We start from the raw sequence: 16338 nt of genomic DNA, 5'->3' as shown, positions 1-16338 counted from the left end.
TCTTCTGGCCATAGATAAATTAATACTTAGGATTCTGGAAAACCATTATGTAAGACCCCAAATAAAATAATCTCACTTTCATTCTTCCCAGGTTGAGGTCACCTAGAAAAAGCTAAAATGCAGAACTTCCCAATCATCTACAGAAATTTCACTAATATTTTCAAACTGGAAATTCATCTAGAAAGTTTCTAACATGACACATTTATTCTAAAAGTGTTTCCTCAACCACTCTAAAACAAAATATACTTTTAAAAACTAAAGAGCGAGGTAGGAGTATCAGGGTTATGAGAAGTCAACTTAATGAATGAGAAGTAGGAATGAAGGCACTACAAAAGCCCTGTCTGGGTGGTCGGAAAGTTGTGTGAAGTAACTCTTTTAATTTCTTTAGTGGGTTACATAAGCCCTCCTAGAAGAGCCTTATGTTCTCTTGGCTTGCCAAACAACATCATCTGACCATAGTGTTCGACTTCCACATTGACGCTCAATAGATTTTAAATCTACCCACCTCAGGCCAACCTCTTCTCTTAGAAAACTGTACCTTGTTTGCTTAGTAGGATAATTCACTGCAACAAGAAATGCTGACCGTTCTCCCTGCATCTTCCCCCTAGATTTCCACAAGGCAATCAACAGTATGGCCTTTCCCCGTCTTACCAATCCCCAGAGCTGTAGCCAGCCAAGTAGTTTAGCAACCCTGTTGTCCCCCAACATGGTCCCTCGTTGAGGTAACTCAAACAAAGCCTAAGAACATTAAGGCAAGGAAACACTTAAGGTCCTTTTCTTTAACATCTAGTGAAAACAAAACAAAAAACATTTACATTGACTTGGAACATTCAAGTTCTTTTATTACAAAAGTCTATACAATGAAGTGCCAGACACAGCAATGCAATTATATTGGTGGTCATATATATCTATATATTATTTGTATATAGATATACAGTTTTTACTTGTACCAAAGTAAAACTATCACAAACTGCCTAATTCTACCACCTACTGCTCAACTATAACACACAATACTGTCACATAGCGTGTAAGTGCTGCCATGCCGCTGTATCTATTCTACCTGCAGCCAAACATGAACAGTGAGTAACCAACACCATGAAGCAGCTGTTAATTCTAAAATGAAACCAGTCAGGCCACTGACTTATAAAAATATGGTACTCATATAGATTTAGCATTATAAAGAAGGAATATATTATTTAAAACATTTAAATAGTGCATATGGACATTTTTGCATGTGGTATATAAAACATTCATATAAAACAACATACAGTGCACATTAAATTAGATGTTTGGATATACTCCTGTCTGGAGACTGAAAGAAATTAAATGCACACTGCATGCTGGATTCAAATCAAAGTGATACTTCTTTTGGCATTTTCAATTTCATTTTTCTAGGTATACATTACGAATAACCTAGATGTATCAAAAGGAAACCACACGAAAAGGGCTGGATTTAGTGCTTTATTCCCCAACTACACGTTCATTCCCTCCCCCCCCCCAAAAAAGGCATTGCACACACAGGTGAAATGTGAAATCCTAGAAACACTACTTATTATCAAGCTACTTCATGTGCTTACTATGTAATAGTGCCAGAAGCCTGAGGTTCATGCTTCCCTCACTTGATTCAAATGTCGCAGAAGTCCCATTTTTATATGGAATTGTTAATATCAGCTAGTTAAGAAAACCATGCATGAGTCAATGCATGCAAAACATGGGCACAAAGTGAGACACTCATCAATTCAAAAAAGCACCAGGAAAAAAATTAACACTTACATTAAGCCTGACCAGAATATGCTGTTATTGACTATATTCTTAGCCCAAATAAAGTCACCAATCTGTGAAAATGATTATTAGAATGATACCAAAAAGGTACTTGAAGAAAAGCCATGCAAAGCCAAAGGAAAAAAGTTAAGCTTAGAGTATATGACAAGGGGCATACCACTACACAACTGCTCTAAACAGCATGTAACTGAGCAGCAGGGCTCCTGTTAGAGGATGTTTTCTTTATGGATTTTGCTGATTAAAAAAGAAAAAAAAAATGATGCAACCCCCGGAAGGTACACACAAAAGTGCAGTGGTATAGCCCTTGTGAAGAAAAGATTTAATTCAGGCGTAATGAATCTTTTGCCAACTTAGGCCAATCTGACTGAACACACAAATCTGAGCACCATCAGTGTTCCTACATAGACACGGCTATTTTCTCACATTATCTGGAGGTGGGTAGGGGGAAAAAATACAGGATCTGATCCAGAAAGAAAATCACATCATCACCAGCTAATAAACAGTAACTGAGGAAACAAACAGTAATATGTCCCGTAGGCAGCATGTGATATGATTCAGTTCTGTGTATGATGTGTGGTGTGTGTTTTCACTATACTAATAAACAAGGTCACTTTTTGGTCTACCCTCTGTTACCTTCATCCAGGAGCTGTGTGACCACTGAATTGCAAAATTTTGCTAACATACTACCTGTGAGAAAGTGTCACTTTGGAAATTAAACAGAAATGTGTTCCACAGTAGGACTTGAAATTTCAGTTGATTTTGGTTTTCTAAGAAAACATAGGACATAGTTGCATATGTGCACATTTATAGACTTTTCTTTCAAATTTTCAGTCATTCTGTAAGAAAAAGGCAACCGAAGATTCAACGTGAAGATGTTCCTCTCAATTTTCTTCAGTAATTAAAAAAATAATAATAAAAATAAAGTTGGTGATAACAAAAAGCTTGTATCTCCAAAGTTCTTGAAGTTGAAAGAATAAAGTACTAGTCTTTTGCTAACAGGATGTATCTGTAGTACAAAACAATGAAGAAAACTGGATGTTTGCTAAAGGTGGAGAGGACAGTCTGTAGTTAATGTGGAACACCACGCTCCCTAGAGAGGGTCTACTTACCCTCTCATCTTTCTCTAGTGGCACCACAACCAAGTACAAAATGATACTCTCGGAGTGCCTGACAAAATAAACTCAAGTACCAGCCAAGTACACACGATGATAGCTTCAGGGAATACAACTGATTTTTATGATGTTTTCAAGGAGCATATTTTTATATGGATTTTGAAGAATCTTGTTTGCTGATAAGAACTTCAAGAAGCCTGAGTTTGGCTTTAATTTTCTTGTACTCCTTGTACTCCTCAAGCACTGGAACACGATCCTCTTTCTGGGCATTCCTAGGGTAGAAAATAAAATCTGTAATATTCTAGAGATCATCTGAAAAAGTCCCAGAAGCTGTCCTAATGTGAAACAAAATGTTCCCAAATTCAAATAAAATAAATAAATTCAAATAAAAAATTCCTCTGCAAGAAAAAAGATTACAGGACTAGTTCCCCCCCATCCCCAAGGAACATTCTTAAAATATTTCTACTTTTGTTGAATTTCTCCATTGACAGATTAAATAATGCTATACATAACAATGATCACTGCAGAGAATTAAGAAGTACCCAAATGTTTTAGGAAGATATGCACTGCTAGACTCTGTTAGATCTGAGTACATTAAGTGCCAGAGGGTTACAGCCAGTCATTTTATACATTTAGAAGGTACTTGAAAAATGCATTCTTACACTTACATTTTTTTTTAACTGTTTTTCCCAACTATACAGAAGCCTCTCAAAGTAAACACATTTTGGAATTTGTAATATAGCTACTGGCTTGGTAAGACTACCTTGTTACATACACGGAAAAACTTTTCTGAGGCCTAAGATAATGCTCATTTCTGGCCACCATCTGAATTAGAATGTATTTTTCCTTTAAAAAAAAAAAAAGTTTTTCTTACTTTTAAAAGAGTTCCACTGGGTCAGCTGTGCTCCAGTTAGATAAAAGCACATGCCATACTGTATTCTGTAAGCCCACTGTTGACTGGTACCCTGTTACACATCTTAGAAATGGGAAGCCTGGAATGGCCCAACATGCAGCCTAAGCAGCAACGGTCTAAGAATCCACACTAAAACTAAGGAGACTAACATAACATAATAAAAAATTATTATAAAAAAAAAGAATCCAAACCACCTGAGAATACCAGTCATGTTATAGGAACCTTTCTAAAAGGAAAAACAGGGGTATCTGGGTGGCTTAGTCGGTTAAGCATCCGACTCTTGACTTCGGCTGGCTGTGATCTCGGGGTCGTGAGATCTAGCCCCACACTGGGCTCCATGCTCAGCGGGGAGTCTGCCTGAGATTCTTTCTCCCTCCCTCTGCCTCTCCCCCTTCTCTCTCTAAAAAAAAAAAAAAAAAAACTTTAAAAAGAATAAAAAGTAAAAATAAAAGGAAAACATCTTATTTCACAAACACTTCCAAAAAGGTGAGAATGAAGAATTCAAAAACACAATGTAAATGCCACTCAACCAAGCCTCCTAGCACAACTCTGAAATATTCTATCAGATGTTGCTTACTCTACTTCTGTCATTTTCTTGCCATTAATAGCAGGCCTTCAAAGTAAAAAGACAGGTTTTCTACTTTTATTTTCAATGGTAGTATCCTTACATGCACAATTTATTTCTATTCCTATATATTCCCTTGATTTAGCATATGGGCACCTGTAAGTTCAAGGAGAAAGAAGACTCAATTTTGTGATGTTCAACAAACCTTCCATTCTGTTGATAAAATGCTTCTTCAAATTCCCGTAACGTTTTGCGTAGTTTCTTTTTTTCAGCTCTGGCTTTCCAAAGTTGTTCCAGTAATTCGGGCCTAAAATTTAAATGGGAAGAAAACATTATTGAAAGAGCACTGTAGTTCTTAGCAGGAGTTCAAACCCTGGCTGCAAACTAAAGTCAGCTAGGGAGAATTCAGAATATACCAACGCCTAATCTACAGACCAGACCAACTAAATGTAGGAATAGCTGCAGGTAGGGCTCTACATCAGTATTTAAAAAAAAAAAAAAAAAAAAAAAAAATTCCCCCAGGTGATCTTAAAGTGAAGCCAAGGCTACTGTGGAAAACAATATGGAGGTTCCTCAAAAAATTAAAAACAGAAGTACCATATGATGATCCAGTATTTCCACTACTAGGTATTTACCCAAAGAAAACAAAAACATTAATTCGAAAAGATGTATGTACCCCTATGTTTACTGCATCATTATTTACAACAGCCAAGATATGGAAGCAGCCCAAGTGTCCATCAAAAGATGAATGAAGAAGATGTGGTATACACATACATACACACACACACACTGCAATATTACTTGGCCATAAAAAAAGAATGAAATCTTCCCATTTCCAACAACATGGATGAACCTAGAGGGTATAATGCTAAATGATTTAAGCCAGAGAGAGGAAAACAAATTCCCTATGATTTCACTTACATGTGGAATTCAGAAAACAAAACAGTAACGGTCTCATTAATACAGGGAATACACTGGGTGGTGTGAGGGAGGGTTCTGGGTGGGGGTCTAGGTAAAATAGGTGAAAGGGATTAGGAGGCACAAACTTCCAGTATAAAGTAAATAAGTCACAGAGATGAAAAGTACAGCACAGGGAATATAGTCAATAATACTGTAGTAACATTGTATGTGACTACACTTAACTGTGATGAGCATTGAGTAATATATAGAATGGTTGAATCAACAATGCTGTATATCTGAAACTAATATAACATTATATGTTAATTATACTTTAATTAAAAAAAAGTGAAGCCAGGGCTGAAGACCACCGTCATATACTGTTATCAAGGAAAGAAGCTGATAGAGAATAAACGTAACTCTCAGCTGGCTCCAGCATTGTTATGAAACAAATGTCAGATTTTAGTTTCTTTAATTTTTAAAACACACAAATGTTTAATAAAGACAATGTGAATGACAACATCTGTAAATCACACCCTTTAAGAAAAGTATATCTCTTGAGCACACATTAATTCCCTCCAAATGCTTGATTATTTAACACTGATTTTCTATACAAATAGATTAAAAAAAAATAAAAAAACCACAAACCAGCATACATACATAGAAGCTGCTCGAGTACTTGACAGTCGGAGATCCAGAGCCAGTTTTTCCTGATTTTCTTCAACATCAGATTCAGAGTTTTCCAATGAAGACTGTGCCTGTACAGCGGTTTTCAAGATATCAGTTAGCTCAGAGGACAGGGTAACACCATCTTCTTCTTCTTCCTAAAAAGATATCAAACAGATAATCAAACAGGCCATGACTCTCAACTTTTTCGTTAAGAAGGCTATCAGAGAATGATTTCTCTTAAGGATTACCTTGATTTCTTCAAAAAAATGGGCAGTTTCTCCTTCTATGATTGGTTGTAACATCTGACCCCTTCGCTTGGAAGATGGAGATCCCTATAACATTCAACATGGTTTCACTTTAAATATTTAAAGCATTCAAAGAAAGTTTCATTCACTATGGAACAGATACTAAACCTTACTCTCAAAATCTTAACCATATGATTTAAATTTTTTAAGGAATTTCTCAGTAAATTCATTTTTGCTTATGTTTTCTTGTTATGTGAGCACACAAATGCTAAATGATCACTTATGTCTGGATAGTCTAAAAGAGCTCATTCAATAAATAAAAAATAAGGTATTACATGTAATTTTATTCAGAACATTTTCCTTTTTAACAAAAGCTGTCAACTTTTTTGTCTCAGGACACCTTTAAACTCCTTTTTAAAAGTAACAGTTTCACTGAGATATAATCCACATACAATAAAATTCACTCCTTTAAGTACAATTTCGTGGTTTTTAGTATATTCATAAAGTTGTGCAACCATCACTGCTAATTCTAAAATAGCTCATCACCCCAAAAGAAACTCTGTACTTATTAGCTATTAACTCATTTGCCCTCTCCCCTACCCCTTGGCCAACACTAATCTGTCTCAATGGGCTGGCCTATTCTGGGTATTTCACATAAATGGAATCACACAATATGTGGCCTTTTGTATTTTGCTTCTCTCGCTTAGCATAATGTTCTTAAGGTTTACTCGTTGTAGCATGTATCAGTACTTTCATTCCTTTTTTTATGGCTAATATTCCATTACATGGAAATACCACATTTTGTTTATCCATCAGTTCCTGCACATTTGGGTTTTTTTCTACATTTTAGCCATTATGAATGATGCTTCTATGAATTTTTGTGTACAAGTGTTTGTGTGGACATGTTTTCAATTCTCTCAGGCATATATCTAGGAGGAAAATTGCGAGGTCAGATGATAACCCTATGTTTAATTCTTTGAGGAACTGTCAAACTGTTTATCAAAGTGGCTGCACCATTTTATATTCACCAGCAGTGTGTAATGTAAGCATTCCAATATCTCCACATCCTGCCAACACTGTTAGCTTTTCTCATTAAAGCATTATACCCTAGTCGGTATAAAGTGGCATCTGAATGTGGTTTTATTTCCATTTCCTAGTTACTAATGATGATTATCTTTTCATATATTTAATGGCTATTTATATATCTTCTCTGGAGAAATGTGTATCAAATCCTTTGCCCAATTTTTTTTTTAAAGATTTATTTATTTTAGAGAGCACAAGCAAGCAAGTAGGGGGAGAGGCAGAGGGAGGAGAATCCTGAAGTTAAGTGCAGAGCCTGAAGTGGGGCTCAATCCCAGGACCCTGAGATCATGACCTGAGCTGAAATCAAGAGTCAGCTGCTTAACCAACTGAGCCACCCAGGCACCCCTCCCCAATTTTTAATTGGGTTATTAATCTTTTTATTACTGAACTGAAAGAGTTCTTTGTATATTCTAGATGCCAGTCCCTTATGAGATACGTGATTTGCAAACGTTTTCTCCCATTCTGTGGATTGTCTTTTCACTTTCTAAAATGTCCTTTCATGCACAAAACTTTTTAATTTTGATTAGGTGCAATTTATTTATTTTTGTCAGTGTTTTTAGTGTCATATCCAAGAAAACACTGCCTAATTCAAGGTCACAAAGATTTAATCTTCTATTTCCTAGGAGTTTTTTAGTTTCAATTCTTACATTTAGGTCAGTGAACCATTCTGAGTTCAATTTTGTGTCAGATAAGGGTTTACATTCATCTTTTTTACATATGAATACCCAACTGTCCCAACGTAATCTATTGAAAATATTATTCTTTCCTACCAAACTGTCTTGGCTTAACTTTTATACCTCAAATTTCTCTGTATGATAGTCATATTTAGGAGTCCTTAAGATCTAGCAATACTTGCTACAGCTTCAGTTTTATTAAAAACAAATCTGTGGAGTTCTAAAATGGTTTTCATAAAGAAATTCAAAGACTATTTGAATCTGAATTATGAATATGTCAATGATCACAAAAATGCCTTGTAATCAAAGGATAAAATCTGTATTAAATAAACTGTCTTATGTACAAAGAATATAACCTATACAGGATTCCTTGTTCAAAAAAACCTGATTATATGTAAATCAAATAATGCTGGGATGACCAACTAAAAAAACTGCCATTTAAAAAGAATCTGTTTATATGAGGGTTAAATAAAAAATGCTCAGAAGGCCAAAGTGAACCTTCTTTTTTTTTTTTAATTTTTTATTATTTTATGCTAGTGAACCTTCTAATAATGAGTAGTCAGGTAGTCAAAGCCCGAAAGAAACCCCCATGCAAGTGGCTATCGATCTAAAAATGACCTTGCATGCCTAAGCAAACCATACTTCCAGTGAATTAATTCCTAACAAGATGGTCCAGAATGGGCTACATGCTGTTTTGTATTTGAGCCTGAGAGAAATCTAGAGTCCTACTACCTATTGGTTAATCTGGAGACAGCACTTGATTTGCACCTAAGTATTAGAGTTTTCATTTTTCTCTAAAAAGGTACACAAATGTAAATAACCATTAGTTTGATACTTCTTCATTAAAAAAGATGAACTTAAAAAAAACACATCAAAAACTAATGATATACTATACAGTGGCTAGCTGAACATAATAAAAAAAAAATCAGTTTATTAGCTCATGCACTTAAATCATCATGACAGCCATCACAAAACTGTTGTCTTTTCAAACACAAGAATTTAAATTGAAACAAACTATGCCAGGGTCTGAAATATGTTTTTTGGGTTTTTTTTAATTCCACAAGGTAGATGACCCTGGACATATATCACTCCTTAGCCCCAGTTTCATCATCTGAGAAATGAGGCTATCATCTGCTAACTGTTGTGACTTGTCAGGATTTAATGACATCTTCTTCATTTAATGACACACATAAAATGCTTTTACAAGTGCCTGGGAGATGGCAGGTAGGCACTGATTATTAATTGCCTATTCTTTTAAAAGCAGTAACCTCACCTTACAAATACAATTCTTGCTACCTTAGCTGTGTATTTCTCCAATATACCACCACAATAATATTTTTTAAAGGGTAGGTCCTGATAAAATGAACTAGATAAATCTTTGTGTGCTTTACTCACAAGAACAGGAGTGATGCTAGCTCTTGTCAGCATCTGTTTTACAAGTCTGTACCTCTCATAGAGAGGTTTCACAATGTGCCTTTCTTCCCTGGTCACCTAAAGTAAGAAAAATGGAAATTACCTAGTCATCAGAAATTTTTATTGTCGAAAACATTAGACAACATGACTTTCTCCCAATTTTTAAGAAGTTATTTTAAATAAGCAGACAATCTCCTAAATGAAGGAAACAATGCTCTATAAATCAGCACTGAAGATGTGGGCCACAAAAGGAATTTGTGCTCTTTATTAAGGTAGAAAATCAATTCTCTTTAGCAAGAGAGACATTTACCGGCCTTCCATGTTGACTTTCATAGTAAAGAAGACTTTTTTGGAGAGACGTTTTCTCTTCTATCAAATGATCTTTTGTCATTTTCTAGAATTTAAAAGAAAAAAACAAAACACTCTCATTGGCACCATCATTATTTTCTTCAATCCCACAATGTAAATAATTAGGGTGAAAAGGCAGCCCAAATACAACTGTAGATTATGTAACCAGTAGAGGATAGCTAGGGGTGAACTGTAAAACACTGTGATTTCAACCTCAAGCTTGCACCTTAAACCCTAGGACAGTGAATCTGAATAAAGCCAATCCAATCAAAATCATTTCTAGAAAAAGGGGTGGAGAGAGGGGAATGGAGGTTGGCTGATCTAACGCAAAATTGAAAAACAAGAAAAGCTGAGGGAAGGCAGTGATTAAAATTTCTAATCCAACCCCGTTCAATGGAGATAAGCACTCCAATATTTATTTATTTGTTTGTTTGTTTGTTTGTTACATTTATTTATTTGACAGAGAGAAAGCACAAGCAGGGGGTGCAGCAGCAGAGGGAGAGGGAGAAGCAGACTCCCTGCTGAGTAGAGAGCCCGACGAGGGGCTCGATCCCAGGACCCCAGGATCATGACCCAAGCTGAAGGCATACGCTTAACCGACTGACTCACCCAAGCGCCCCAAACACTCCAATATTTAAATCATGAAAGAGGTGTACTCTGTTGTCAAGACAGGAACGAACATCAGGGTTCATCACTGCCTAGACAAAAGATCACATGAGACCATTTCTGTATTCTCCCAGCAAACCTCATCTGATAAATAATCTGGGTTGCCAAGTGCTTTGACCAGGACTGCCCTAAGCTTGGGCTTTGAGTAATGGTTCTTCAAAAATATTCATTTATTCAATCCTCACAATAACCATATTGTTAGTATTTTAATGGACATTATCATATCCATATAAGTCATAGGACGGTTGAAGGGACTCGGGCAGAATGCAAATAATATGAGTCAGGGCCTGGCAAAAGCTAAGAGCTCAATACATGTAACTATTAAGATACAAGGCCAAGATTCAAGTTCAGTTATGTTTAGGCTCTTTACACATTCATCTTGCCAACTGTCTCCAATATAAATGAACAGATCAGGATTCTAGTAAAACTAACTTTTTTTTTTTTTTTAAGATTTTATTTCTAAAGTAATCTCTATACCCAATGCGGGGCTCAGAACTCACAACCCCGAGATCAAGAGTCACATGCTCTACCAACTGAGCCAGCTAGGTGCTCCTTCGTTTTACTATTGTGACTCACTCCCAGAAAGACTGGCCATTTCTGGTGTGCAGATAAAAACATGTTGTTTACCTACAAACCTAGGGAGCAGACTCAGGCCAGTAAGATTACTACACATCTCTCTCTATGCCACTGGGGTAATTATTTTTTTTCAGGGACTCTAAAGGCTAGTCTGGGCAAAAAGCACAGCTCAAGATTACTTTGATATCTTCTGGAAGACACCGTTCAACACGTTTTTCTTTCAGTCTTTTCAGAATAAGTTCAAGTGTTGCTTCCTTAGATGGCTTCTTCTCCTTCTGAATGACCCTGGATTCATCTTCATTCTCTTCATCTTCATGGTCTAGAGAAGAGCCAAAGCTTTTTGGAAGAGTGTTACTACGTGGGCGTGTCTGAGGTACAAATTCTCCATCAGAGCTTTTGTGTTTTGCATCTACATTTCAGAACCAAGAGGACAAACAGATCAGTAATAATGATTTTGCTAAGGATGTAAAGGAATAATAAGCAAGATATACAACAGGAAAGTGGACATTAACAGCACAAAGGCTCAGTTATTTCAAGGTTATATGAAATACTGAAATTCTATATATGGCAAGCTATACCATTCATTCTTTCAATGATAATTCATAGAAAGCCTTACCATAAAGTAAGATTCTCTGGTAAGCATTGGTGATACAGTAGTTAACAAAGAGACATAGTCCCTGTTCTCATGGAGCATATATTCAAGGAAATAAAACCAGAAACCAAGTAACCAGATTCATAAAATAATTTCAAAGAATGCTAAGTGCTATAAAGAAGAGAACACAGGATGGTGTCACAGTGCTAAAAGGAAAGTACTTTAGGAAGAACAACTACATTTAATGGACTGAAAAAGGACTTTCTGAGATGGGGACATCCTAGGTGAACACGGAAGCAGCAGCAGCAAATGGACAATAGAAGATTTAGGGGAACAGCATTCCTCCCCAGTTGAAGCAATAGCCAGTGCACAGGCCCTGAAGCAAGGCATGTTTAAGGAAGAGAAGAGTGGAATGTGATAAAATGGGCTAAGGGCACAGTAGGCAAGGAAATGAGGCAGCTAAGGATCTATATAATCTCAGATCTACAAGATCACTACGTCCTCCCCATTGTTAGACATTTATTCGAAGTTAAAAGGGAAGCTCACTGAAGGCTTTGAAGATAGTTAACAGAGTTTTTTAAAAGATAATCCTGGCTGCTATGCAGAGAATGAACTGTGAGACAATAAAAGTGGAAGAAAATTGGAAAATTAGTTAAGAGACTAATGCTTGTCAATTTAATACACCCATCAGTAACACATTCAAGGTAATGATTTTCACAAATGGTTGGAAACTGGCATTAAACAAGAAAATCCTTAATAGAATTATAGGGGGAAATTCTAAAGAGGTAAGGAAACTTATTTTAACCACAGGGATGTAAACTCAATGACAACAGGGACACTGTCTTATCCACTGCTATAGGCTCAGGTGTCTACAAGTACTTGGTACTTAATGATAGAAAAATTTTGTTGAATAAATTCAAATGAATATACCAAAATGTGATGCTCCAGATTATAAACCCATAGTTGGTACAGATAATTTTTTAAGTATTAACAATTACTAAAAAGCATGGTGATTAAACACCCATGAAGTAAATAGAACTTAGCAGCTGCTGTACTGAGCCAATACCCAATAACACAGACCTAGTTTTTATTTAAAGAAGACCTACTGTTTTTAGTCTCTACGGTATAAACAGTTTATTATGATAGTCTTAGATTACATACCCATCAAAAAATTCTTAATGAAATACCTACCAAAAAACAAAACTGCTTAATATTTTAACTGTTTTTCAGATAAACTTTTTAATATCCCCTATGAATATATAATCTAGGGCACTTTTCTTTTTTTTTAATAATAATTTTTTTTATTATATTATGTTAGTCACCATACAGTACATCCCTAGTTTTTGATGTAAAGTTCCATGGTTCATTACTTGCATATAACACCCAGTGCACCATGCAATACGTCAAGGGCGCTTTTCAAAAGAATATTACCAATAGAAACACCAGAAAGACATATGGAAGAATACAGTACTACAACTTTGACCATAACTAATAAAGGAACAAAAGGAAACCTTTATTTTTGCCAAACAGCGTCTCAGATTTAAAATTATAACCATAATTCTCATAGAATAATTCTATTAATTCATGTCATAGAATTATTACTTATACAATTCTCATGTAATAATGAGAATACTATAATAATACTGTTTAAAGCAAACATATTATAAAAACGATAAATTTTCTACCTTTAATTTGCTTCCGCAGTTTGGTAAGCTCTGTCATCCATTTTAATACCTTTGGATTGGCTGCAATATCACTGTAGGAGGGCTAAAAAATTAAGGAACACGGATACCTCTGTGGTAAGCGGTAATTGTTAATTGATGCCCAAATAATATTTTACAGTTCCCAAAACAGAGATTTCATTCAATCCTTACTTCATCTTACCTTATTTGAAGTAGACAGAACAGGATATCAAGTAAAGCTCTCTCAGAGCAGAATCTAGCAACTGACGACAGTCACATTTGAATACAGGTCTTCTGATTCAAAGTATAGGATTCTCGCCACTTCACATGTTCTAATTATTAAATATCTTTCCCCCTCCGTCCCATCCCTTCCTTCCCGTTCCCCCTTGCTTTTTGTGGTTTTTGAGGAAGCAGAAACAGCATTAATGTGATTTGTCAATGTAAAGTATTTCCTTTAAAAATTATAAAAGCTTTTTTACCAATTGAAATATAAAGATGCACTGGTAACAATACTGGCCTGGAAATGAGGCAGCTTAGGATCTATATCATTTCAGATCTACATGATCACTACTTCTCCGCACACCTCAACTTCATTATTTAAGGAAAGAGATGGACTAATGCTCTCCAAAGAAACTCCTCCCAGTTCCAACAGATCTACCAAACCCTGGACAATGCTACAAACTTACTTTACTGTTTCTTTCCCTTTCAAACTGTTCCTCAAATTGTCTAATTTTTTTCTGAAGTTTCTTGACCAACTGATACGGTGTTCTGTCTTCTCTTTTTTCATCTTTTGAACTGAAGGATGATCTTCGAATCCTGAATTAAAACAAGAGTGTTAGCTAAAATTTCAAGTTATTACAGATGGTAGCTAGACCTATCATGGGGTTCATTTCAATGTACAAAACTATCAAATGACTATGATGTACACCTGAAACGAACAGAATTTTTTTTAATTTTATTTTTAAGTTAGCTCTATACCCATAGTGGGGCTTGAACCCACAACCGTGAGATCAAAAGTTGCCCACTCTACCGACTGAGCCAGAAAGGCACACTGAAAGTAAGAGAATATTGTAGGTCAATTATATTTCAAAAAAAACTAAAGAAGTTACCTGGTCAAAAAAATTTTTTTCAAGTTACTGACGCTATGACTCTTACCACCCTGATATAACAATGCCACTTCCAAGAAGCAAATCTTTAAAGTAAAAATTAAGTCCCTAACACTAAAGGATAGGTAGTGTAAAAAAAACAAAAAAACACAAAACCAAAACCAAACCTTACACTATAGTTTTAGAGACCACACCATTAGCTAACATAAGTACTGTTGAAAACAATGTATAATCACTCAAAAGTTGTTTGGACAAAGGCAGAAAAGAAACAAAGATGTCCAGCAGCTCAGAATTAGTTTTGTGTTCAAACTGCAAAGGAAAGGTTTTGACATTTATAATCGATTTAAAGTGTTGACAATAGAAACATTAGGAATTGGTGAATTCCACTTGCTGCTTCCCTTCCAGAGTTCTGTATTTCAGTCATAGGTGAAAAAATGATTCTGTACACTGTGAGGAAATGTCTATTAGAAAGCAAACCTCTATACCTCAATGAACTCAGAATTTACAAGCCCTCTCCAAGAAAGTACAAAAAGTTTTTCATTATACAGGGGGAAAAGCTTGGAACTGCAGGTCTGGAGGATTAAACCTTTCAAAGGATCTGGTGGCATAATAAGACTCGCCTCTCCTAAGTATATAAAAATAATGTACCTAGTAAAAGAAAGTGCCTTAGATGAGGAATCCAGTGTTTCTGGATCATGTAGGAAACGCTGGCTTTGCCCAAAATCTAAACTACGATGTGATAATACTGGAGGATAGTCCTCTTCCAGGGGGTGATGATTCATTCTTCCAGCTTGTGGAGAGAGCTGAGCTTCTCCAGACTCAGAGTCTTCCTGCCAAGACTTAAAAGCAGGAAATGGCTCTGTAAAACAAACACAAAGAATAGTACCATGGGTCTCTTGGTTCCACATAGAAAAAAAAGTCACACAATTATCAGCTGTATTTTCTTTAAATCATATCAGTATGTGGTGGTTCATGTAATATTTATTATATACTTTAAATAAAACAAGGGATACAGGATCTTCGTAAAGCTTACTATAGCTTTTAATTTTCTATGCTTTTTTTTTTTTTAGCTCAGAGTTCTATTTTCCCATAAAGAGTTATATCTTAAATTTCTGAACCCAGTCACAAAGCAAGAAAGGACACTGTCAAGATCTTTATAAAGTTATATTAGATATTATTTTTCAAGTGCTGTTTTATAAATAGTAAACACGAAACCTCAATAGCTGCCAGGTGAATAAACAAACTATCACTCACTGTCAAGTGACTATCTTAAAAGCAGAAGTAAGCTATTCCCCGTGCTATTCACAACACTCGCCAAATGGAGCTCTCTGACCCCAAAGGAATTCTTAACATTTCCAAATGAGCAGCTAACTCACCTGACAGCACCTGGCCTCTAACATTAAATTATGGTTGTTATTGTCTATTACAGGATTTCTTTTTTTTAAATTACAGGATTTCTATGTTTAATATATATCTTAGTAATTAAACACTCAACAGTATTATCAAGACAAAATTTAACAGCACTAGACCTTAAGCACACTTATCTTACTGGAGTTAACCTGTATGTTCTCAAATGAACCCACGTCAATATAGTTGATGTCTGTGCCCATGTAAGGTCTGATTACATACAGAACACATACAGATAAACGTACAATCCACAAATACACTCCAAATACAAAAATACAAGTACCACTGGAATCCAAAAGGGGGAAAAACTTTTCCATCAACACATTAACTTTATACTACGATTTAAAACTTTGATATACAACTATTAACCATAGCAAAAGTAAGTTTTTAAGTATTTTTGGATGCAAAGATGGCTTGACAGTGTCAAAAATCAAGACTGCTGTTTTCTTTTTCTTCACACAATAGCTAAGGATTGCTACTTTAGTAATTTAGTTTAACTTCATATATTAGCAATTTAAAGCATTACATAATTTTTCCAGGGTAATAAGAACATAATTTAGTTAGTTTTTAAAGCCCAGATCAATCTGATAACTAAAAATTGGGTACAA

The 16338-nt window shown here is 35.5% G+C and overlaps 1 protein-coding gene across 6 annotated transcripts in view; it reads right to left on the bottom strand.

Annotated features, from left to right (window-relative positions):
- Positions 1-816: 816 nt before the first annotated feature.
- Positions 817-16338, bottom strand: part of FAM13B (family with sequence similarity 13 member B) — a 76150-nt gene continuing 60628 nt past the window's right edge. For 5 of the 6 annotated variants that reach the window (XM_045794610.2, XM_087862237.1, XM_045794614.2 and 2 more), the window contains 10 exons: positions 14972-15182; positions 13904-14033; positions 13221-13302; positions 11123-11352; positions 9664-9747; positions 9336-9431; positions 6187-6270; positions 5930-6093; positions 4578-4679; positions 817-3166 (listed from right to left, as the gene is read on the bottom strand). In XM_045794610.2, coding sequence (XP_045650566.2) covers positions 3043-3166; positions 4578-4679; positions 5930-6093; positions 6187-6270; positions 9336-9431; positions 9664-9747; positions 11123-11352; positions 13221-13302; positions 13904-14033; positions 14972-15182 — 1307 coding nt within the window. In that variant the 3' untranslated portion in view covers positions 817-3042. The remainder of the gene's footprint in view (positions 3167-4577; positions 4680-5929; positions 6094-6186; positions 6271-9335; positions 9432-9663; positions 9748-11122; positions 11353-13220; positions 13303-13903; positions 14034-14971; positions 15183-16338) is intronic. The other variant, XM_087862238.1, reaches the window with a different exon arrangement.

Source organism: Ursus americanus, chromosome 5 (genome assembly GCF_024610735.1).
Source record: "Ursus americanus isolate L20-20 chromosome 5, mUrsAme1.1.p, whole genome shotgun sequence".
Classification (NCBI taxonomy): Eukaryota; Metazoa; Chordata; class Mammalia; order Carnivora; family Ursidae; genus Ursus; species Ursus americanus.
The sequence above is the reverse complement of the archived record's forward strand: the minus strand, read 5'-3'. Positions and strand labels throughout refer to the sequence as shown.